This window comes from Protopterus annectens, chromosome 2.part2 (genome assembly GCF_019279795.1).
Source record: "Protopterus annectens isolate FY-2018-M chromosome 2.part2, PAN1.0, whole genome shotgun sequence".
NCBI classification, from domain to species: Eukaryota; Metazoa; Chordata; order Ceratodontiformes; family Protopteridae; genus Protopterus; species Protopterus annectens.
In genome coordinates this window covers 522179174-522203838 of record NC_056730.1, presented here as the reverse complement: position 1 = coordinate 522203838, position 24665 = coordinate 522179174, and the positions used below count along the sequence as shown (strand labels likewise).

The following is a 24665-nucleotide window of genomic DNA, read 5'->3' as shown; positions in this document are numbered from 1 at the left end:
TGCGTGGCTGTGCATGGCTCTACACACCATGTAATACTGCTTATTGAATCCAAAACAGTGCGCTACTGTGATGCGCACACTGTGTAAACAGACCATGTAGGCTTTATTGAGTCTGGCCGACACACTTTTCTATTTTTGTTTATTATCCTTTTGATTTACTTTTGCAGTCGCTTAGCAGCAAAAGCATTGCTTAGTGAGTGTACAATGCGATCGGTATCACTATCGCTTTCATACACACACAAGCACGCATGTGCGCACATGCACACACGCGCACACACACACAGACATATACACACACACACACACACACACACACACACACACACACACACACACACACACACACACACACACACACACACACACACACACACTTTTCTATTTTTTTTTATTTAATTTTACACTTACTAAACTGAAAAAGGTGCTGGCCATTAGCTTTCTTTCAGTCTGAGTTATATGGCACCTTAGTATGTTGCCATTAAATGGCAGACTTGTTTTTCAGTGGGAATTACCTGTATAATAACACCCTGCTGGAGAGCATTCAGTCTTCAGTTGTACAGGTCGCCCATTCTCTAAGGTCCCATGAAAGCTAATTTAGACAGTCTTGTAATGGTCTGAAGTCTCAGGACCACTGGCAGAATTAGTACAGGCTGCGTGTAAGGACCCCAATGACTCAACAGCAAACAGAGTGCGGACTCACAGAGGGGATTCAAGTGGGAGTGCATCAAGACATAATTCTGAGCCCACTGTTGTTCATACTGCTGATGGACTATATTAGTAACCAGGCTGAAGGGAACAGATTAATAAAGCTGTTGTATGCTTATGATGTGTCATTACAAGCAGGCGCTGAAAAAGAACTTCATTAAATGATTGGGAATAGACTGCAAAATTGAAGGACATGGGATGAAATTAAGAAAAGATAACTGCCACGGATACAAACTGGGGAAAAACAGAAGCTGAAAACTGAGATAAAAAGGAAAATAGTGGAACAGGTTAACAGCTTCAAGGAAGTCTGAATAAGGTGGTCAAAACTAGAATCAGAGGGCCTGAAGCCAACTGGCACAAATTGTCAGCAGTAGTGTGCAAAAGAAGAATGCCAAAGAAGCTAAAACATAATGTGTACAAAACAGTGGTACAACCAGTACTACTGTATGATACAGAAACCTGGGCAGTAAAGGCAGAGCAAATGAAGTCAGAGGTGATGGCGATAAAGTTCCTAAGACAAGTGGTAGGATGTACACTGCAGGACAGGCAAAGAAATGAGGACATAAGAGCAGAAGCCAAAAGTAGCTCCAACTGCAGAAAAGCTCAAAGAGAACAGATTACGGTAGTTCAGGTACATGTGCAAGAAAGCAGATGATTTGGTGAAGATTTGCGAGAAACTGGAAAAAAGCAGGAAGAAATAAGGACATCCTGCAGAGGTGGGTGGACTGTATGACAGAAGAAGCTGCAACAGTAAAACAGGACTGTCGAAGAATGTAGGAGAGTGGCAATGAATCAAGAGAGGTGGGAATAGATGACAAGGCACCCCAGCTCATGCAGAAAATGGGGAAGAAGGGATTGATGATGAGGAATATGACTGGGAGAAATAATGTAGTGCTCTACAACTCAGTGACAGCGCCATGACATTAGTAGACATCACTGAAGGCATGATGGCTCTGTAACTTAATCACCCACTGAAGGACCCTCATTGGCAGGTTGGTGAGTGGAGCAGTGAAGAAAGTGGCTGATATAAATCCCATAAACCAAAGAGTGACCATGCTTCACCAAACTCTACATCCCCAAGGATGCTAAGAGTAGGGTCTAGACTACTGAGAATGGAAATTATCCAGCCATGTAAATGCAGGTAATATTATCAGATGGGACAATACAAGACTTCTCCAATTAACTGGTTACCTCGCTCAAGAAGTGTGACCACAGAAAGACCCAAGTAAGGGGGGGGGCATTAACAGAATATATATATATACATATATATATATATATATATATATATATATATATATATATATATATATATATATATATGGGTCAACTTTGAAACATCTAAAACCCATAACATCTAATTTCATAACACTGAGACCAGAACATCTAAAACTCAAAACATATAAAACCCATAACATCGAATTTCATAACATCTAACACTACAAATCACAAGAAAATAACATCCCCTCCACATATAACGACACCAAACTACCAAACACATGCTTTACTATGCTTCTGCAAGGGGGCAAGCCCCATGCACTCCCCTGTAAATTAAATATACCAACTCCAAGATCGCACTAGAGTGGGAAAAATTTAATTTCCTAATCCCACTGTATCAAGCCCCCCTTTGTTATTGTTTACTCGGGTAGTACATTGATCTCAGTGGACCATTTGCAGACTCAGCCCAGGTGAATAGGATAATGCCATCATGTCATCTTAGAAGGGAAGAAAAAGACGTTTCTTCTCCTTTACGGCCTCCACCATCAAGGCAAGAACCTTTGTAAACACTTTGAGCTTACAGGAGAGATTAAGCAGCAACACTTAATGCTAAAAGTGAAACCCGCTTAGACCAAACCAAAAGAAAGTTACATGAGCACTCCAGACAATGACAGGCCAGAAGGCATCCATAATGTCCACCATCACCATCTAGATAACAAGATCAGCAGTGGCACAACAACAAGGACAGTCACCATCCAGAAATCACAGTTATGTAAAATCTCACCATAAGAGTGGATGCCCTGTTTTTAACTGCTGCAGTATTCATTACATCTGGAATATCTTGCTAAGGATAGCCCAATGTCCAGCCATTATACCAAAGCTTTTACATCCTCCCAGTTTTGTACATCAGACGTATGCTCCTTGTGCAAGCTTAGGACATAAGGTGATGTTTGCACTCTCAGTACTCAGAAGGGAAGTGCCCCAGGACAATTACAGCAACTACTGGATAAAGAAAGGCATGTGCACCCAGGAGGGAAGTGGAATATGGCAAAAAAGGGAAAGACCCCTTCTGCCCAACTGAAAAAAAGAGAGAAAAGGGGGAAAGAGGGAGGGACTGAATACTGTAATAGTGAAAAGTAGGACATCTACTGTTATGGTAAGATGTTATACAACTATACTATGTCATTCCTTATCATTGTTGCAGTATTCATTACACGTGGGAGATGATCAAAACTACTGTAAATGATGGAAGGAGGAAAGCACAGAGAAACCCTCCACAAACCCATGGAAAATAGCATGGGCAAACCTTGCCCTGGCTCAGGATATGACGTCCAACTTAAACTGCTTACTGAAAGTGTGGAGAGAGGACCAAGAAATAGCTTCTAGAATGGATCTAGTATCCAGACCCTTGAAGAAAGCTCCAGAAGAGACTACTGGTCTCATAGAATGAGTTCAAACTGAAGCTAAAAGCTGTTTACCATGAAAGGAATAGCAGTCCTAGAAATCCAGGAGATGATTCACTTAGAAACTGCTAAACCCAATGTCCTGGCATTAATAGAAACAAAAAGCTGCTCAGATTTGCAGATAACATTAGTCTTATCTAAATAATATCTGAGCTGTCTATTTAAATACAAGGTGTAAAGAACCTTCTCACTGGCAGATTGTTGGGAAGGAAAATAGGAAGAGAGTTGGATAGACTGACTGACAACTCATCCACCACCTCAGATATAAAAGAAGGATTAGTAAGCGACATCTGCCTCCATGAAAAATCAAAAAGAGAGAACACAGCATCAGAGCCTGAAGTTCAGAAACTTTTTTGGCTGAAGTAACAGCCAACAACAAAACAATCCTCCAGGTGCAATGTTGCAAGGAAGAAGAAAAAGTAAGCTTGAAGGAAGCCTGGGTTAGCTTTTCAAAGACAAAATTAAGGTCCCAAGAGGAAGGAATAGATTTTCTTGGAGACCTAATATGAAGGAAGTCTTTAAGGAATTGTTTGACCTCAAAACAAGAGGCCAACAGCTGGTTCAAGGGCAGTCAAGCAGAGATTGCTGACAGGTGAGCTTTAAATAGAAGACTATGAATATGCTAGGACAGTATGGATCAGCTCACACAAGTAAGAAAGGACCAAAAGGCCCCCACTGAAAAGGGATCCTCATAATGCTGAAGACACCAAACAAACAGAAAATCTCTTCCACTAAGCCATATAAGATTTTCTGGTAGTGGTTTTCCTGGACTGCAGAATCCTGATCACATCCTCAGAAAAGTATTGTCTATATGGAATCAATACCCTACTATCCAATGTGTCAATTGAAGAGTGGACAAGTGAAGGTGAATGTGAAACCCCCTCATCTTGTCTGAGAAGATTCAGCCAATGAGGTAACTTGTGATAATTGCTCCTAGCCATGTCAAAGAGAATAGGGAACCAATGCTGTCTGAGCCAAAAAAAGTCATCAGCAAGACTGTGGGGGAGTCCTTCACAATCTTCTATAGAACCCTGGGAAGGAGAAGACGACAAGTGTAGGCATATAGGAACATTCCCTTCCAAAAAAGGACATGGTATCCACCTTCCAAGTCAGAGGACTTGGGAGTCTGGAACAGAACCAAGGAAATTGTCTGTCAAGAGGGAAAGCAAAAAGATCCACTCAAAAGAATACCCCACCAATGTAGTATGTCCAGAAACATCTGTCTGTGAAGCATTCATTCATGAAGTTGTGTTTTGGATCTACTCAGACAGTTTGCCACAAGGTTATGTTTTGAAGGGATATAGACTGCCTGAAGGGTTATCTGATGGCTAATAAAGTTTGAAAAGAAGGTAAGATTTTGTGCCCCCTTGTTTGTTGATGCACCACATGACTGTGGTACTGTCTGTAACGACTTTTAATGGGCCTGGAGACCAAAGAGAATGGATGCCTGTACAGCCAGAATGAGCTCTCTCATCTCTTTTATGTTGATGTGGTCTGACCACTGATGAAGAAGCCAGAGACCCTGATCATTCATATTGTTGGAAGACGCTCCCTACTCCTGATTGGAAGCATCTGTAAAAAGCTCTTTAGAAGGGGTAGGAATCTGAAAAGGCAGGCCTGGATTGAGGGAGAACCACCAAATCCACCAATGAAACTTGAGTTTGAGACAGGGTAGTAGAGGAATGAGAAACTCTAGAGAGTGGCAATGTTGGAGCCAAAGCAACTCTGGGGTACCAATCAGGTTCCTCATATGAAGCTTGGGAAAGGGAATCATGGGGATGGCAGATGCCGTGAGCACCAAGTTTCTGTGAAATTCCCTTGGAAGAATGAGAGAAAGGGGGAGCATAGATTGGAAGTAGGTTAAGAGACAGAACCTTGAGAGATGGCAGAAAGGCCAACATTGGGATAGTTTGGATTCTGCAACCCAGAAAAATATGTTCTTTAGAATGAGTCTGAGCTAACTTCTTGAAATTAATGGTGAACCTCAAACTGTGCAGAATGAGGACAGTAAAGTATAGATCCTGAAGAATCTGGGATTGAGACGGAGCCTGAAGAAGCAGCTCATCCATTCTCTAAAGCCATCAAAAGGCTATCACAGGGGCCAGACATTTGGCGAATAACTTTGGTGTTGTAGAAAGACCAAAGAGCAAAGCAGAGAACTGAAAATGAGAGGAAGAAACACAGAAACGTAAAAACGTCCTGAAGAAAGAGTGAATGGGAATATGAAGACAGGCATCCTTTAGGTCTACAGAGACCAGAAATGTTTGGGGAAGCAAGAGGGGAAAATAGTCCTGAAAGAAGGAATCTTTAAAGAGGTGTTGAGAAAGGACAGATGAAAAATGGGCCTTCATGACCTCTTTTTCTTAGCAGCCAGAAACATCCTGGAGTAAAATCGTGTTTCCTCAATGGGATTCTGGAACATATTGGATAGTTTCTCTGATCCAATAGATCTTGCGGGACCAGTATAAAGTGAGGAAACTGGTCTGGAGGAGGAGGCGGAAGACCTGAGAAGGGGGGGGGGATATCCACACCATAAAATAACCGTTATGGATAATGGAAAGTACCTGACAGTCTGAAGTAATCTATTGCCAGTCAGAGAGAGACAAGAAAAGCCTGAGAGAGACAGGGGAATGTGGCCAATGGGAGAAGGATTACATATGTCAGATGGAGGCAGATTTTTCCTGAAAAGGGGGATTTAGATTCTTGAAAGTCTGAGTGGGTTTATCAGAAAATGTGTTAAGGAACTCTTTCCTTTAGAAGGCTGATGAGGTTGCTTACGAACAAAAGGAGATTTAACTGGACAGGCTATCTGAAATTTGAGACAGGAGAAAAAAAAGAGTTATGTACTTACCACAACTTGGAATCTGGGCTATCTAGTGTCATTATTCATCACAGATTGGTGTAGGATCTGACTTTGGATCCAAGCCGCACCTGAGCTCAAGCTCCTCCACTTCACAAGATCCCTTGCTACCCACAACCCTCAGATCGAGTTTGCTGGATAGAAAAAAGGACAGTGAAGGCTGCCTATAAAATGGAAAGATACCAAGGAAAACATTCCCCCATAACTCCCCAACCACCAGAAGGAGGGGGAAAGAAGGTGGGAATGTGATGAATAATGACACTGGACAGCCCAGATTCCATGTTATGGTAAGTACATAACTATCTAGTGCTGCCCGTGTCATTATTGATCACAGATGGGTCAGAGTCCCCAGCTACCAACAACCCTGGGAGGCCTCAAGGAAGGACATGCCAGAGCACAGAAGAACCAAAGGAAGCCTTGCCCCAAAATCCAACTTATAATGTGTCACAAATGTATGGGGATTAGACCAAGTGGCAGCAGCAGAAATATCATTTAAAGAAAGCTTTGCCAAGAATGCAGATGTGGCCACCGACCTAGTGGAGTGAGCTTTGACTGGCCTAAATAGTGCCATGTGATTGCACTCATAAATATAAGCAATACAGCTAATGATCCAATGAGTAATAGAAACTTGGAAATTGCCTGACCTTTCGTAGCCTGTGAGAAAGCCACAAAAAGCTGATCAGATTTTTGAAAATTTTCTGTTCTCTTCAAGTAAAATCATAACTGCCTATGTACATCCGAACAATACAGCTTATATTTCTCTTTATTTGAAAAATTTGGGAAAAAAAGACAGGAAGCTGAATCGACTGGTTAAGATTAGCCTCAGAGGCCACCTTAGGAATGAAGAAAGGATTGGTCCTGAGGGAAAACCCTATCCTTATCGAAAATCATTAAGGGGGGCTTAATGCAAAGAAACTGCAATTCAGAGACACTCTTTGCTGAGGTAATGGCCACCAAAGGCCATCATCCAGGACAGGAACTTGAGATCACATGTAGCTGCAGGCTCAAAAGGCTGTAGTGTCAAGGACTGTAGCACCAGAGTTAGATCCCAAGGAGGGGAAGGATCTTTGATAGGAGGTCTGAGCAAAAAAAAAACCCTTTGAGGAAAGCCATGCCCAGCCAAGAAGAGAAAGTGTGACTTTCGTTTAAATGGAAATGGATATACCAGCCAACTGAAGTTTGATTGTAGAGAAACTAGCCCCATGTTGAAAAAGAGAGGCCATGAACAACAAAATATCAGAAATAGAAGACAAAAAGGGATCTAAATTACATTGTTGAGCTCAAATAGTAAACCTCTTCCATTTTCTAGAATACACCTTCTTAGTAGAAGGCTTTTGAGAAGCCAAAATAATGTCCTTAACTGGGAAAGGAAGCCTGAACTGGGCAATAATCAGTGGAACTGGAGGTACCAAGCAGTCAGCTGAAGAGACTGGAGGTTGGGAAGAGAAGTCCCCAAGGATGGTAAATGAGATCTGGATTTAATATCCAAGGTGGATATTTTAAATGAGACCAAAGGAGGGAAAACCATGCCTGATGAGGCCAGAAAGGGGCAATGAGGATAAGAGGAGTCCTCAGGCAATGAGCTTTCTGTAAGACTCTGGGAATGAGGGGGAGTTGGGGGATAGGAGTACAGAAGACCAGACGGCCAATCATTGTGGAGATCAAAGCAAAGTATTTGCTGCATTTGTGATTGACTGGAGTGGCAAAGAGACTGCAGCAAGGGAGACCCAAATGGTCGAATATCTGAAGTGCCACCGATGGATTCAGGGACCACTCATGAGGACTCAGGATAGATCTGCTGAGTTTGTCGGCTAACACATTGGAACTGCCAAGAATATGCATTGCAAGAAGAAAGTGCCTGGAAGACATCGCCCATTCCCACACTCTCATGGCCTAACTGCACAGGGGATAAGATGCATTCCACCCTGTTTGTTGATGTACCAGACCACCGCCATGAATTGCAATGGTCCCAAGAGGGAGATCATCTTGGAAGGTTTGCAACATAATAAGGACTGCTCTCATCTCCAGGACAATGATGCGCAATTTGGTCTCTAAGGGGAACCACGTGCCTTGAACAGTCCTTTCTCAGTAATGCCCCCCCCCCCACCCCAACAGAGAGGGTTCCATGGTCACCAAGGCTTGGGGTTGGAGAGGACAGAAGGGTATGCCTAGAAGAAGGTCTCAGGCTTGGAGCCACCAAGCAAGGTGACATCTGCAGACTTGAGAAATCCTGATGGACATGGGATGACGGTGGGGTGACCACTGCACCGCAAGGGTCCATTGTAGCACTCACATGTGATATCTGGCAAGAGAGATTAACTGAATCACTGCCGCCATTGAGCCTAGTGCTTGTAAGATTACATGTATTGAGGGATGCTCCAGATCCAGAAGATGATGGACCTGTTCCCGAATCATCTTGACTCTGTGCGGAGGAAGTGCTGCAGTCTCTGACACTGTGTTCAGTAGGACCCTGATAAATTCCAGGCTCTGACACCGGACAAGATGAGATTTGGGCATGATGACTGTGATGCCTAGTTCCTGAAAGAGGCTAAGTGTATAATCCATTGCCTGAGTGAGTTGATGCCTTGTGGGTGCCACGAGGAGCCAATTGTCCAGGTATGGAAAGACCTACAAACCTTGCAGCTGGAGATGGGCTGCTACCACTGCCATACATTTGGTAAACACCTGGGGGGGGGGCTGAGGTGAGTTCGAAGGGCAGGGCTCTGAACTGGTAGTGACTGACTCCCAGCCAGAAGTGCAGGTATCTCCTGTTGATTTTTATGAGATAGTACACATCCTGGAGATCCACTGAGTACATCCAATCGTCCTTCCGCAGAAGAGGCAGAATGGACTGAGCAGTGACCATCCAGAACTGCAACTTTTTGACCAACAAATTTAGAATACCAAGATCCAGAATGGGATGTAGGTCCCTAGTTTTCTTGGGCACCAAAAAGAAGCAAGAGTAAGTTCTGGACCCTCATTGTCCTGTAGGGACCCTCCAGGATGGCTCTATTTTGATGGAGGTCTTGAACCCTGAAGAGGGATAACTCCCTTTGGATGGGTGGAACATCCAGTAGAGACTTTTGAGTAGGAGGGGGCTGAAGAAAGGGAATGAAGTATCCCCTGGATAAGATGTTTAGCACCCACTGATCTGAAGTAATACTTGTTCACGGTAGTTGGGTGTAGGGAGAGATGACCCACAACTGCCTCCAGGGCAGGACAGTCAGGCAGCGGTTCAGAAGTGCTAAGGGGGCTTCTCCGAGAAGGGCTCCTGGGAGTCCTGGTTCTGTGGACCTCCTCTGTCTCTGGGATGGCATCTGCTATTAAACCCCCTTCCCCGTCTGGAAGTAGAGGATTTCTGAGGAGCATCCTGGAAGGAAGATGGAGACCTGTGGAACCACAGTTTCTTACTACCCCTCTGATTCTTGGAAAAGGATCGTTGAGAAGTAGAAAACTTGATCCTGACTGCGGACAGAGTCTTTCCATCTTGCTCGCTATGGGTTAATGTTTCTTTGACCAAGGGACCAAACAGTGTTGACCCATCAAAAGGGGCATTAGTAAATTACCTCACTGAGGCATTAGCTAGGGAAGTCAGAGTAGATATCTTCAGACAGACTAATGTAAGACTCTCTGAAGGCAGCAACTCAGAAAGGGAAGTGGAGAATTCTGATACCAAATCCCTTTGCGGCCATGTAGTTTGTTGTCCTCAGTCCGAACATAGCCAAGGCAAACATGCACTTCCCAAAACTTTCAATCACCTGAGACTCTCAGTTCGGGTGACTGACTGTGGAGATCTGTTCAGCAAGCTTCTTTTTGGTAGTCTTTTTGGTAGCTGCGGCCACAACAATGGCATCAGTGGGAACACCTTTGCTCCAAAATGCCTTATCTTTGGAAGACTCAGGAATTTATCAGCTTTCTTAGGAACAGGTTCTATTGTGTCTGGCTCCTTCCATTCCCAGCTGGAAATGAGCTGGACAAGCTCATTAGCATGGGGAGACACCCAAGTGGAAGATGGGCCCATCCCAAAAGCCTTCAGGAACACAGATTCCTCTGAAGACAGGGTGGGGGAAGATCAAACGCCTCACTCTCTAAGGATCTCAAGGATGTCCCCAAAAGACACCTCCTTGGACAGAAGTCTTGGGGACCCATCCGTGTCCTCAGTGAGGGACTCTTGAGGGGAGTCCAAGTGCCTCCTCTTGCACGTCCTCTTCCAGGAAGGCTCCTCCACTGCTGGCTCTGGGGAGGACTCAAAAGAAGAAGGGACCCCGATGGGGGTAATGCCCATCTGAAGGCACTCACAGGAGGGCTGACCCTGGTAGGATGATGATGTCTTGCTGTCCAATGTTGAATGAGGTTGAGGAGAAACTACAACTCAGGTAGAGGCAGCTGCCCATCCGGAGATGGCCCTCTCTATTGCCTGGAAAGCTGCCAGACTGGAAGAAGCTCCCCTCTACCGGCCACAGCCAATCAGGATGGAAGGGGGGACCCCAACACAGCACCGATGTCCCCAGATGACATCAGCCCTGAGATGTCTAAAGCAGAGGCCCCCCAAAGGGAGGGAGCAGTCCAAAAATTCTGGCCTGGACCCTCCTCCCCAGTAACCTCCACTGACCTCATGGGATTGAGGCATTGCCAGCTCCGAAGGCAATGGAGCTGAAAGTGCCAGGGACTCACACAGTGTGGGAAAGGAAGCAATACCAGACACTGTTGGCCTCTTCCTAGGGATGCCCTGATCCTGGGGAACCAAACCCAGATGGGTCGGTTGGGGAGAGAGGAGTTATGTGGATGATGAAGATCCCCTGGGCAAATGGCCAGGGGATGGCAACAACCCCAGCTCAATTTGGGCCTTGAGAAAACTCATCATCTTATCAATATCTAAGGGGAACAGACTCCTGGTGGAAGGGGAAGATAGGGAGGAATGACCCAACCTAGCTGATGCCCTATGGTCTTGTGAAGGAGACCTGTTAGACAGCCTCGGATCCGATCTCCTGAGAGTGGAGGGACAGTCTTCAACAATGACTGGAATCGACAAAAATGTTGGATCTGAAGGTCTGGTCAGATCTGAAGACTTAGGTGGAACCACAGCTGGATCGGACAGAGGGGTCGGATCAGAGGACCTCCAAGGCTCAGAGGACTCTGATCTGACAAGGGGAGCCAGAGCTCTCAGAGCCCGGATGCAAAGCAGCGGAGGTTGGACTCAGATTGGGGGGGGGGGACTATGATCTGAGAGCCTCAGCTTTTTGGTGGGAGAATCCTGGGTGGAAGAAGTCTTCTTCTTGGGATCTGAAGAAGGCTTGGAAGGGGAACCTAAGACCAGGGGACCCCCTTTTGCAAGCCCCATTTAGCAGCAGATTATTCCTGCACACTAGGAGAGCCATGGGGTTGAATCTGGTGCAAATGTCATATTCAACTTCCAGATGTGGCTCTCCTAGACAGTAAAATATACTCCTTGTGTGTGTGTCAGCATAGGGTAACTTCCAACCACATGAGGAGCAACATTTGAAACCCATGGGTTTCTCAGACATACTTGCACACTACACACACAGGAAGGGAAGAAGGAACCTAAGATCGGGAGAACAATGGTGGGAACCCTGGAAGGACCTAGCAAAAACTACACAAAAAAGCTACCGGGAGGGGAGGAAACTACTTAGATATAAATAAGGTGGTGGGAGACTAAAAAGGGAGGAGAGAGAGAGAGAGACCCCAAAAGGTAGAAAAAAAGCACTTATCTGAAAGGGTGAACAGGAGCTTCAGGAAGCATGTCTATTTTCAAATCGCGGCAAACAAGATCTGAGGGTTGTGGGTACCAAGGGATCTTGGAAAGGGGAGGAACTTGAGCTTAGGAGCTGTCTTTTTAGTGCTGGCTCTGATCAGAGGTCATATCCTACACCCATCCGTGATCAATAATGACACGAATAGCATCAAAGACTTAACATCCTGTATAATTTTGCCTTTGCCTTGTAGAGTTTTAAACAAGTCAGCAGCAGCACCAAAAAGTTCTTGGTTGTCCAAAGGATCATCAAGGACTTTTGTTTTAATATCAGGCAAAACCAAGAGTACCTCCTCATAACTGAACCTGAAGCAGCAGCTCTTGAAGGTACATCAGCTGCATCATAATTACATTCAATAGAGTGCTGAGCCTCTTGCAAAGTTTAATTCAGGAAAGAAAAGGCACTAATTTTGCTTTCAAAATTAGGAAGTTCAGACAAGCCCCCCTCCCCCAAGTCAAGATAAAAGATCCAGATAATTTATGGCCCTAAAGGCCACAGTAGCAGATGTATAAACATTTTCCCCAGCCTCTCCACAGACCAGCTGTCTCTGTCAGAAGGGAGAAGGATGGAAAAGGATAAAAGCTTGGACAGCTTATCAACAGAAACAGAGATCACTGCAGGGTCTGAAGGACACTTGTAAAGGTATTTAAAGGTCTCAGGCACCTTATAAAAGTGATCATGCTTCTTGGGCCAGGTTTGGGAGTCAGAAGCCAAAGAAGCAGCTGCAAATGTGTCTAGCAAGGCAGCCAAAATGGGGGGGGGGGGGGGGGGGGCAGATGGTTTAGGAGATTTCATTACTAACAGCTCATAATACCTCTTTTGGATGTCAGAGATCTAGGAGCAATTGCATATGAAATGCTGCATCAAGCGAACCAGTGCCCCCAAATGGCAACTCTTCAAAAGGATCAGGACTTAAGGAATACTCTTCCTTTGACCCATAGTTTAAGGATGAAGGAATTTCTGATGAATAGGCCAAAGATTTGCCTCCTGAATACAACTCCTCATCTGAGGAATCAGAGTCCCTATTTTTTTTCCACTAGAGTAGAAGACCAAGGAGAAGCAGGAACAGATAATCACTGAGGTGGCTTCAAGACAGTGAACAAACCATGAGTAAAATCCTATCATTCTTTATGAGTATCTTTAGCAATGTAAGGAATATGTTTAGTTTTCTGCTTCTTTTTCAAAGGGATGTCAGCTTTGACATACCTAGAGGCTCAGAGCCATGCCTAGAGTCTATAATGTTTACAAGAACCTCTTTCTTAACCAGAATTTGGGGAGCCCCTCCAGTCCTTTCAGAAATAATCAGCCATGGTTCCTCCTCAACATCTATGGTACATGTTTACACATCCTCAGAGGATGTGCAAGTAAGCCGGTTCCATGCCAACCTCCGGACAGGTTCTTGGCAGAGGAAACTGGTGTTGGCACTGTATGTTCTTCAGGGTCTTCGTCCACCTCGAGAGACCCCTGTTGGAAGCTGGACAGCATCAGATTTGGACCAAGACTTTAGTCTTCTTCTTGAGAGACAGCTGTACCTCAGGAGGAAGGGGGGTGGATTTAGCTATAGTACCCTGGGTGAAAAGCTTAAGACATTGATTCTCAGGATAAATGGACAACAAAGACAGACAGCTTTGAAGAGTTTCTGGAATAAAAGCCTGACAAATGGTACATTGGTTATGGTCATGCATAGCAGCTAAACAGAACAAAACAGGCACTTTTCCTGTTGATCTTTATGGAGAATCTGCATCCCACACTGATATTTTCCCTTCCTGGATGACACAGACTCTCAGTAAACACAGAGAAAAAAGAAAGGTAGGAATCCCAATGGGGTAATTATTTGTAAAAGGCTTGGTAAAAACCAGCTCAGCAAAAGACATTCAGACTGACGTCCAGCTGTTTCATTTGGACTTGCGGCAAAGAAGTTATGAGTATTGTGTATGCGCATGTCACCTTTATGCCCTACGTTTGGAAGTGGAGCATAAGTCTGATGTATGATGCAGTGCAGGGAGGATGTAAAGGCTCTGGCATATTGGCTGGAAGTTGGGCTATCCTTGGCAGATCTCACATGTAATGAATACTGCAACAGTGAAAAAGGAGGACATTTTAACATACTGGATATGCTCAATCAGGTTCAGGATGGAAGAGAAATCCATTGTGCCACTGAAATGAGGAAGTGGGACAGATCTTACTAGATGTCAGAGTATGAATATCTGACAAATTGCAGGTATCCAAATAGACCCACCTAATTCCAGAACACCTACAGGAGTATTGTCAACTCCACCTACAGATCTTCCTCAGTAGGTGGAGAGATGAAATGAGGTGACTCTCTATGCCAAAGTTCAACTATCAAGCCTCAAATGGGGGATGCATGGTCCCAGTATATGCAAGCTGGGCAGTCACAATGGTAAACTCTGTGATGGGTATGACTAGATCCTGAGGATTAACCTTCAAAAGGTGGCTGCGTGTGCTGGGGTATCTTTTCTGCTCTACTTCTCATCAAATAATGACTGGTGTAGCTGTGGTCCCTCAAGATTCAAAGAGTAAAGGCAGCAAGAGAAAAGCTGGTATCCAACATGCCAGGGACTAACTTTGACAAGGGATTCTTTGGCAGGTGTGTAGCAACCGAGTCCATTATTACCTTCTCACTTGTATTTGGCTTTGATCAAAGATTACATGATGGACCCCCTGCTAATCCCCACATTGACCATACTTGAAGGATACCATCTTAAAATAGGAAGTGTCAATCCTTAGTTTCTCATACCTTATGTTATGAGTGGACAGGTTGATACACTATACTTGCAGCAGTTATTAATGCCACAGATCTATCATTTACGACACAGGCACTGCTAGTGTAGATTCTGGCTAGGGACAAAGTGACCTCAGGATCAGTATGAGGGGCTTTGCTTTATTTAGACACTGGATATTATGAAAATTTTCTAATGAAGTCCATCAGAATCAATATTCAAACTCTTTCACCAAAAGAAACGGGGAAATGTATGAACTTAGCAGTGTGTGATATAATGGCATATGTTGTTAAGAGGAAGCAAATATCCAAAGATGGCAGTGAATGTTTGACTACAGATATTACTTATTTGTTTTATTTATCCTTTGTTGACCAAGTTTGTCCCACTAGGCTAATAGCCTCTTTTCAGGGGAGATCTGAGGTGGCATTTATACTAATAGGGGACATTTGGCAAGAGCATCAGGAAACCTTCTTTAATGTATCATTTACACTCACCTGAGCTACTGCTCAAGCTGATGGAGCCTTAGCTTAATGCCTTATCCATAAGATGGCACACTCAGGAGTACATGACCCCCACCCCACCACAATGTACTGCAGTGTCAACAATTGATCTGTCTGGTATTGGAATAACCACTGCCTTATGCACAAAAGGCAAGTGAGCTACATGTTGCTCCCACTAACACTGGCAACTGAAATCTGTGTGTTTCATTTATGTTACTTTAATGTATGGACACTGAGTACTTTATATTTTTCTGCTCGAGTGTCCATTATAGTTGGAAGGCTCTATTATTTATACTTCAGGAAGTGGAAGCTTTACACACTCAGCTTGTTGTAGTAGTACAGGTTGTTTGGCATTTTATTTGCTCCCTTAATGGTTTCTTGCAGTCTGTTTAGTTGTTGAACTTTTATATGGGACTGGTTTATTTTGGCTGTTTTGGCTCTGACAGGTTGCCTTCAAAAGACATTGGCATTTAGAGATGCTTTTTGGAAGTTACTTTACATGATTTTTTCTCTGCTATTTGCAGAACTTTTTCTGCCATTAGTAGAGGGTTTTGGATTTTCTCCAGAACAACTGATTTTATTTGGACATTTGTGTTTTAATTCAGTGCATTATCAGTAATGCCCCGGAGCTGTTTTACTTCATTTATTGTTTGGCTCAGTGAGACATCCTGCCTATATATCCTTGGTTTTACTGATATTTCTCTAGTCTGAGACAAGAGTTATTTTAATCTTTACTTGACACATTAGGCAGCTTCTTCAGGAACAGCTTATTTCCTAATCTCATCAGGCTGCTGAACTCTAGTAACAACTATGCTCCATGATGGCTATCTGGGTCAGTAGAAACTGTAGAAAATTGTCTTAAATTGTGCATTAACCTGATTAACAATCTCAAATACTTAGTGCGATATTCACCATGACTGTAACTTAGAGGCCATGTAGGGCAGTAGCAATGCAGTAAAAGATCACTTCTTTCAGTACAATACATGTTGCGAATTCGTAAATTAACCATACAATACTCTAAGGTCCATAGTACGATACTCTAATGTTCACAGTGCAATACTCAAATGTCTCTTTCTGTGCAAGGATCAATGCAATGTCTTTACGAAGTACCTGTGCAATACTGAAGTCTTATGCAAGCAAGTGTTCACCGCAAAAATGTTAAAATGTGTTTCTAATTATGTGCAGTATTAGTCTGTCTGCCTGCACAGGCGTGATGTAATAGACCGGTGTTGTATGTGTAAATGTACAGCTAGGTGTTATATGTGTAAATGTCTGTGAAAATAGTCAATATGTTGTCTGCACATTGAGCCCGAAGACACGGAATTTAGTTCAGTTTTTGCACAAAAGCATACCCAAACAAAAGAGACCTCCAAGCCAAAAAACACATGCAAACTCCACTGCCGACCACACCACATATCACACATAGTCTACACATCTGTGTCTCACAGCCATCACAGCCATTAAGGCCTAAACATAAACCCAACATATTAGTCATAGGAGACTCTATTGTGAGAGACACACATGTGCCCCTCACCAAGTTGGATAAGGAGAAAGTAATGGTTAGTTGTTTGTCAGGTGCCAGAATCTGCCATATCACACATGCACTCAAGTCTCAACAACAGGTACTGTTATGACTCTGTCATAGTCCAATGTTGGTGTGAATGACTTGAGACATACCCTCCTTGGACTACATTAAGACAGACATGATCGAGCTTGCTGAATATGTGTCCCAGGCAGGTATGTTCCTAGCCTTAAGCAGCATTCTACCGTCACCCAGAATGATGCCTCAAAACAAACAGAAAATGACTGATTTTAACAGTTATCTACATTTCTGGTGTCATTCCACGGTGATTCAGTACCTGACAGTCTGGGAAGACATGATTGATAGACCACAATGCTTTGCCAGAGATGGCCTGCATCTGTCTCCCTTGGGATTCAGGCTTCTGGCAGAGACTATTGCCTGCCCCATAGTGCATTTTTTAGGCAATGCCACGAGATTAAAGCTACCAACATGAAAATTTCATCAAAATGCAAATTAAAGGTTATGCTGCTAAACGCTAGGCGTCTAGACATGAAACTGCACTCATTGCAAGCATTCTTAACCCTGGAAGATGCTATTTGTGCAGTCACAAAAACCTGGTTCAAAGCTGCAGAGAGCACCCTAGCCATGCCAGGAGGTTACTCATCTTATCAAACATTCAGACCAAAAACCGTGGGCAGCAAAGCAAAATGAGGTGGAGTTGCAATATATATTAAATACATACACACCACATACACAAATGCTGTAGATATAGCTAACCTGCTGGCAGACAGGTTCAGTGAAAACTTCACCCCTCTGTCCCCCAATCAGTAAATCACGACATCTCCAGCACCTGCCCCCACCCTTATTTCTAGGGAGCAAATCATCACTGTCCTCTCAAAGGCACAAAATACAGCCTCCATGGGACCTGATAACATCCCAGGCTGCATCCTACATGAACTCGGGTCAGAGTGATGGAGTCTAGAAGATAGGTTGCAGTGAATTCATTTTCTAACATTGTCTTGACCCTTTCTGCATACACTGATGCTATACTCAAACAACATCACTGAAGATGGCTAGGCAAAGAGGAAATACGATTTGGAGTTCTTTGCTTTGATTTTCATTCTGTAATGAACTAGGAGTAACAGGCCATGTCTAAACCACCAATGTAAATGCATTACTTTATTCTGCAGGCATGCATGCAGTGTACAGCTACAACACACAGTTCACCAGGAACCTACTGCACCTAGAACTGTACAGTTCCAAATATCAGGATCCTAGTCACTAGTGACTCAACACAATGCCCTGAATCAGAATCACCCCTCTACAGAATATCACTTTATTTGAAGTATGGAAGCCTTAGAGTCAGTATAATTTATAGGGATAGGGCCAGCTCCCCGATATGTTGCCCCCATTTTGATACCTAGTGATCAGGAGCCTAAATTTAAGATTTTACAGTTTAAGAGGGTCTTATGCAACCATTCACCAACTAATGTGTTGTCAAAACAGCCTTTCAGGAAGCATTAAACAGGTCTAAAATTTGTCACTTTTCAGTAATCAAACAATATTTTACAATATATAATAACAGACAACTTGCTTTGAAAAATTATTATCATACAATGATAAAATGAAAATGAAAAATGTATAGTAAAACTGTTGATGTTCATTTACTTACCCTTATAAAATCTATTAATGTGTTGTAAATGAAGGCACCTTTTGGAAGGAAGAAACAACTCCCTGGGCTGAGCTCATGAAAGAAAAACAATTCTTGTTCCTAGAAAAGCATAAATACACTTTATTCAGTTATAAGAACCATTATTTTTTGCTGTTTCTAGACATCAAACTAGTAAAGCTGCATAAATGCCAGATGCTTTTAATACACAAGGCACTGCATTCAAAAGTGTAAAATACATTTATGGTGTCCTTGATCAGAGTCTACAGACACACAACCCAGCATGTATTCCTAAATTCATATTTAATGCATATTCTTAAGTTCATAAGTGGTCCTCTGGGAGGGACTTCAATAGGATCATGTTTTTGTATAATAGATTGGTCTAACACAGAAAAGAGGCTGGATGCTTGGTTATGTATTTTTTTTTCAAATTTCTCTACATTATGGTACTTTCAGCGACAACTTATGGGACATTACAGCAAACAAAGTCACTCAAACTAGAGTTTTGTGCTAATGGGTTCAGTTACATCTGAGATAATCAACTCGCTCACTCAGTGATCAGTCCAAGCACCTGTGCTTTCAGCACTCATTCTCAGGCTACAATCCTAAACTATCAGCTCCACGGTCTCCTACAAACAATTTTATAAAGACTGTTGGCATTTACAAGTACCCTCACCATATATCTAACCACCTTACACTTTAATGTTCACATAACACTTTAACATTCATACAAACACTAATACAGAACAAATTAAAGACAGTCACTACAGACTTCATGAAAATATCATCACTTTTACGGATCATGTTATACGTGAATACATATTGCTATTAAATTACTAGATGTTATCTAGTTAGATATACCTCATATCAGGACAACATTCTGTTGAATGTATACTACATATGTTGTGCTACTTACTTTCTGATGTATGACTTCTGTGCATTTTAGACACAGCACTGCACTGACTCTGACTTGGATTGTGCTGAAAAGTGAAAATCAACTGGAAATAACTTCCAGAAGAATTAGCATTATTACTAGATTAAAAAAAATGTTTTACAAGAATTAAAATCAGCAGTGAAGAAATTACAGTAAGAAGATGAGCACTGTCTTTAGACAAAGATAACAGTTATATATAATGTATGCTGGAAGGCTTGCAGTTAGAATTGGCTGTAAATATATCCAATGACTGTTGTTGGAACTAAATGTGAAAGACCAGTGTGTAGGGGGGCATGATTAAATTCACCTGGAAAATAAATTACAGGAAAGTCACCTCTAATTGGTAGCCATGAGATATATTGTATACAGACTAAAGGCTACTTACCAAAATTATATAAATGAGAATTAATTTGATTCATTCTGAGATAGAGGAACCTGAAGTATATGGCTTGTGGAAAGGTAAAAGTTTATGCAAATTATGTTTGCTCATAAAGGAAGTGGTGGAACAAATAAGCAATGCACTGAAAGTTAGTTTGATGAGCTGTGTTGTCAACAGCACTTTGGGAAAAATTATCTTAAAAAGAAAATGCTGGACATTATAAACAAAATGGTTTTGGCCCAGTTATTACATCACTTACAGAGCAAATTTATAAAAAGTTGTGGGTGGTGAATTAGTTAATGTAATTTTAAGGAAAATTAAAACAATGTTTAAGGGAGGCATGATGGGGGGGGGGGGGGGGGCTTGAGGCCTCTTTTGTTTTTTTTTCTGTTCTTTTTGTCTCTGTGCTTGTTAGACATCAATTCTCCCTCAAACAGACATGCATATTCATTTCCTACCCACTGAGAATGCTTGCCCAGTGCTGGTGTAAAAGCTCGGGACCATCATTCAAGCAGCCATGGGAATAACTTGCTGGCTTCCTGGCTATGAGGACATTTGTATGTTGTCTCAACTCACCTCTAGGTGAGAGGAACAAGCTATTTGCATCACTGTGAGGACCCACAATGCCTTCTTGTAGATGGATGCTCCGATATACCTGGTTCTATGGCCACCACTAAGTGCTTCCTTGGTGAGTTGAAAGACAATCCCCAGAATGCACATTTTCATCAACCCTTCTCCAAGGGAAAGCAGCTGTATGTGCTCTGCTCTACCCCATCTTTCTCCAAGGATGGACACATTCATCCTGTCCTGCCAGCCATAGTCAGACCGCTGGTTCCTCTATTCAGTTGGAGATGGCCCCAACTTTTACAAGGTTTGATAATGAGTACAGCAATGACATAAGTGAAGAGAGTCTCAAAAGATTTAGTTTGTAAGACTGGAGACATTATTTGTTTACTTGTTATTCAAAGTTGCGCACATGACTTAGTGTTGACTGAAGAGATAAAAACGGTTTATGATCTACTTCAGAAGGTCTGCGATGTACCAAAGAGTTAGGATTACAATCAAACAAAGGAATGTGCAAAAAATATGGAAAGAATGGGTTAGAAGGAAAAGCAGAACTTCAAGAATATATATATGTGTATTATAGCTCCATTTTGGCACCAACGAAAGCACGACAGAGTAAGGGAAGAGAGTTTTGATTTCAGTAAAGGATGCTACGAATTTCTGGAGTTCTACTAGATTCCACAAGACTCAATACTATGAATGCTAATATACTAAATATTTAAATGCAGTTCTGAAACAGTGACATATGACACTCAGTGTTACACATTTCAAGTGTTTCTGTATGGAGCAAGCAGTTCTTTATTCTTACCATAAAGTTGTTGCAGCCCTGACAAAGGGGAATTCTCTGAGGAGTTCTTTAAGAGGATATTTAGCAATGGAAGGTGTGTTAAAAAAAAAAAAAAAAGAAGTAGAAAATTAAAGAGACTTAAATGATCAAAGTTCTGAGCAGCATATATCATCTTCAGAAAGAATCCAAAGTTTTGGAAGATGTATAGACTTCCATTTAAAACAGTTTACCTGGCAAAACTGTAGTTAACTAAGTTACTTATGGAAACAGCATCCATTCCTGAAGAAGTCAGAAAAGGAGATTTAAAGTATTTATTTTATTTCATTTGAGGATGCAGGCTGGACCCCTTTAAAAGGGAAGATTTGTTTTATAGAAAGAAGTTAAAAAGGCAACCTTACTATTTAACCAGACGGTTATTGCAGTATCTCTACAGCTACAGTACATGCTGCACTATTATGTCAGAAGGAGCTAGTAGCTAAGGTTCTTAATTGGTGCTATGACTTTTAAAATATGAATTCAATACAGCGAAGAGGAGGAGGCTGAAAGCAAAAGGAGGGTCTGATCATTACCACAGCAATACTTGCTCTTAGAAAGAGGTGCGAGAGGAAAAGATTACAGAATGAAGACAGTAGTATAAAAAGTAATACATAAATATACACAGTACTATTATGGGCAATGTTACATAAAGAAAGACAAAAGGCTGTTCAGAGAAAATTTAATCAAATCGATTATATTCAGGTCAGTACGGAGTGATTCTATTTGGAAGCTTTCATACGGCAGGTTACCTGCAAGATCACAACTTAAATATAACAGTAAAGGAAAGTATGTGTTCATATTTAATTTGTGGACAGAAAAAAACAGTGCTTTTTTAATGTAGAGAGTCTCTAGTTTAGTCTCTAGTTTTTGGAAAGCTATTGCCAGGAAAATGAAAATCTGTCTGCTTTGTGAACAGATACCACATAATATTATGCAGTTACTATGAGAACAAATGCAACGTGGAGTGAGAAATTAAGGGCAAATTAGTAATAAGTTACATACTGTTACTTTTGAATGGGATAGTGGAAAAGGTGTTGTAGAAGATGATGTGGGAGATTAAAATATATGCAAGAATGAAAGATAGTCATATCATGATTTAAGAAGCATGAAAAATATGGGATATTTTATTTTCTTAATTTTTGAATCGGTTGTTAATTTAAAAGTGATTTGATTTTTGATCTTTTTGTTGTTTTAATATAAAAAAAAAAACTTATGTACTTGCTTTTTCTTTTCATAAGACGTTAACATTTTAAATGAAAACCCTCTCCTCCAGTCACAAGGTGCTGTCTTTTCGTGGCATATTTTTGTATGGAGAAACTTCAGTTTTTTGTCTTCATTTCTTCGGAGTTATTATGCCTGCCCAGCATCTAATGATGTTCAGAATTTCAGTGAAGGAGTGCTTCACACCATGTTGGACAAAATGAATGCAGTTACAAATCTGCAAACTGATGGGATGGAGTTGCTATTGGCAGACCTTGTGGAGCAGAATGTCAATGAAGTTATGGAGGATGTTGGGAAACAAAGACATTTTCTGCATCCCTCTGGCAGACTGTAGAGGTGCTAGCAGCTAATATGCCTGAAGTAGTAGCTAGAACACTGCTCAAAATTGTGGTAATGTAAATGGAAACATACCTAGAGGAAAGGTTATGTACCCAGCAAGAAGTGTGTCCAGGATGGTCCTACAGAGGAAGTCTTCTGAATGCTACTAGCCATGAACATATAAAGGCTAAAAATGCTAGGGTCTGCACAGGTCTTATGCCAAAGCTAAAGTTTCCATGCAATCAGCAAGGAAATATGCTGTCCTCATACAAGTGCTTAAACTAAACTTTAAAACAGTAACCTCATTCCCAAAAAATACCCGGGAAAAGACCGTGTAGACACTTGGATTTAAGGTAGAAGAAAAAATGGCTACTAATGACTTGTGTGAAAAGTTCTTCAACAATATTACCTTCAAAACTAACTAATATGGTAACACAAGGACCACTATGAAAATGTACAAACCATTATTTGTGATTTTTGTTTTAACTAATGAATTTCACTTTCAATAGACTTAAGTTTTTAGTGACCAAATGTAGTTGTGGAAGACAGTACAGTGACCGGTAGAAGCCAATGTACAGTTACGGGCAACATGAATATAATAAAGTACGGTACTAGACTGTGGGTGGGGGTGTGTAATAATGAAAGTAGCAAGGCAGCGTGGATGGAAAACCACCCAAAATCTGTTAATTCTGTAAGCTGTTTGATGAGCACTTCAGAGTGAACCGCCTCACCAAAAATATTATCTTGGTGAGCAGTTTATACGTATGTTTCCTAAACACGTTTGCATTCCTGACTTTCGTTTTCTTAGATAGTCTATCTGGAAACATACATATAAACTTATGCTAGGAAAGTAACAAAAAAGTAACTAAAACAGAAAGAATTCAGATTAATGAAATTATAAGATGCAAGTCTGTCTATTATATATGGAACAGGTAAAGAAGTACCACACATTTTTCTAAAGCTAATAAGGTGAGGTACTATATGATCACTCCAGCATATGTTGTACAGGGACTTTTTTGTAGACAGTGAGCCAATGGCAGATTCAAAAAGTGGACGTTTTCTATATTTTGAACATACGTGAAGACTCAAGAGCTCAAAGTTATTTACATTGTAATAATAATAACAATAATAATAATAAAAATAACAACAATAATACCAATTTGTTATCCAGGTAGACCCGCCGGACACACAATCTGGTTTCAAGAGTGACTCAGGAGAAATGTGTGGTTAAGTGACTTGCTCAGGATCACTCAGTAGGCAAATAAAGGGTGTGGGAATCAAACCCTATACCACAGGAACTACAACTCACAAACTTAACTCCCTACACCAACTGCCAAGCATTATAAAGTACACACAGTAGAGAGCAGGATTTCATTCTGATACTTTATGAAGGTTTGTGGAAATTCAGATGTATGCCGGGTCGTGACATAATTACTATGAAGGAGTTAATGAGTGCAATAGTTTGAGAGGTCAATTCATTTTTAGGGTCCTTGAAGGAAAATAACCATGGGAGTTGTTTTTTTTCCAGCTATAAAACTAGACATTTCACTACGTGTTCTAGGCAGTCTTAGTTCATACGAAAGAGGAGTTGTCAAGCCTGTGACCCAGTGCATTTGTTCTGAAGGTAATACTAACAGGACAATTTTTTCTGATTCTGCACTTAGGAGCAACTTAATTTTGTGCAAAGTTCATCTTTTCTGGCGAACCTGTGAAATGGTACTAAGTGGAAATTAAAAGTTATTTATTGGTCAGTATGAACATTAATGTACTTCCATGTCTGAACTTTTAAGACAGCAGTTGTACAGGCACAGATCTGAAATACATCTCTGTTTGCTAGCCATGTTCCTAAGAACATGACTTTATTCTGTTTTCATCTAGTAGGAATTTACTTTTACTATGAAACTTGGGGAGGGCCAAGGTTTAGGGATGTCAGTAATAATAAAGTATCAGTTTCTACATATTTTTCATGGCAAAGAAGGG

At 41.7% G+C, this 24665-nt stretch overlaps 1 protein-coding gene across 1 annotated transcript in view; it reads right to left on the bottom strand.

Annotated features, from left to right (window-relative positions):
- Nucleotides 1-24665, bottom strand: part of LOC122795693 (threonine--tRNA ligase 1, cytoplasmic-like) — an 846051-nt gene that overhangs the window by 395486 nt on the left and 425900 nt on the right. Inside the window, exon 9 of the mRNA XM_044063990.1 lies at nucleotides 18450-18548. Within this exon, the coding sequence (XP_043919925.1) occupies nucleotides 18450-18548 (99 nt within the window). The remainder of the gene's footprint in view (nucleotides 1-18449; nucleotides 18549-24665) is intronic.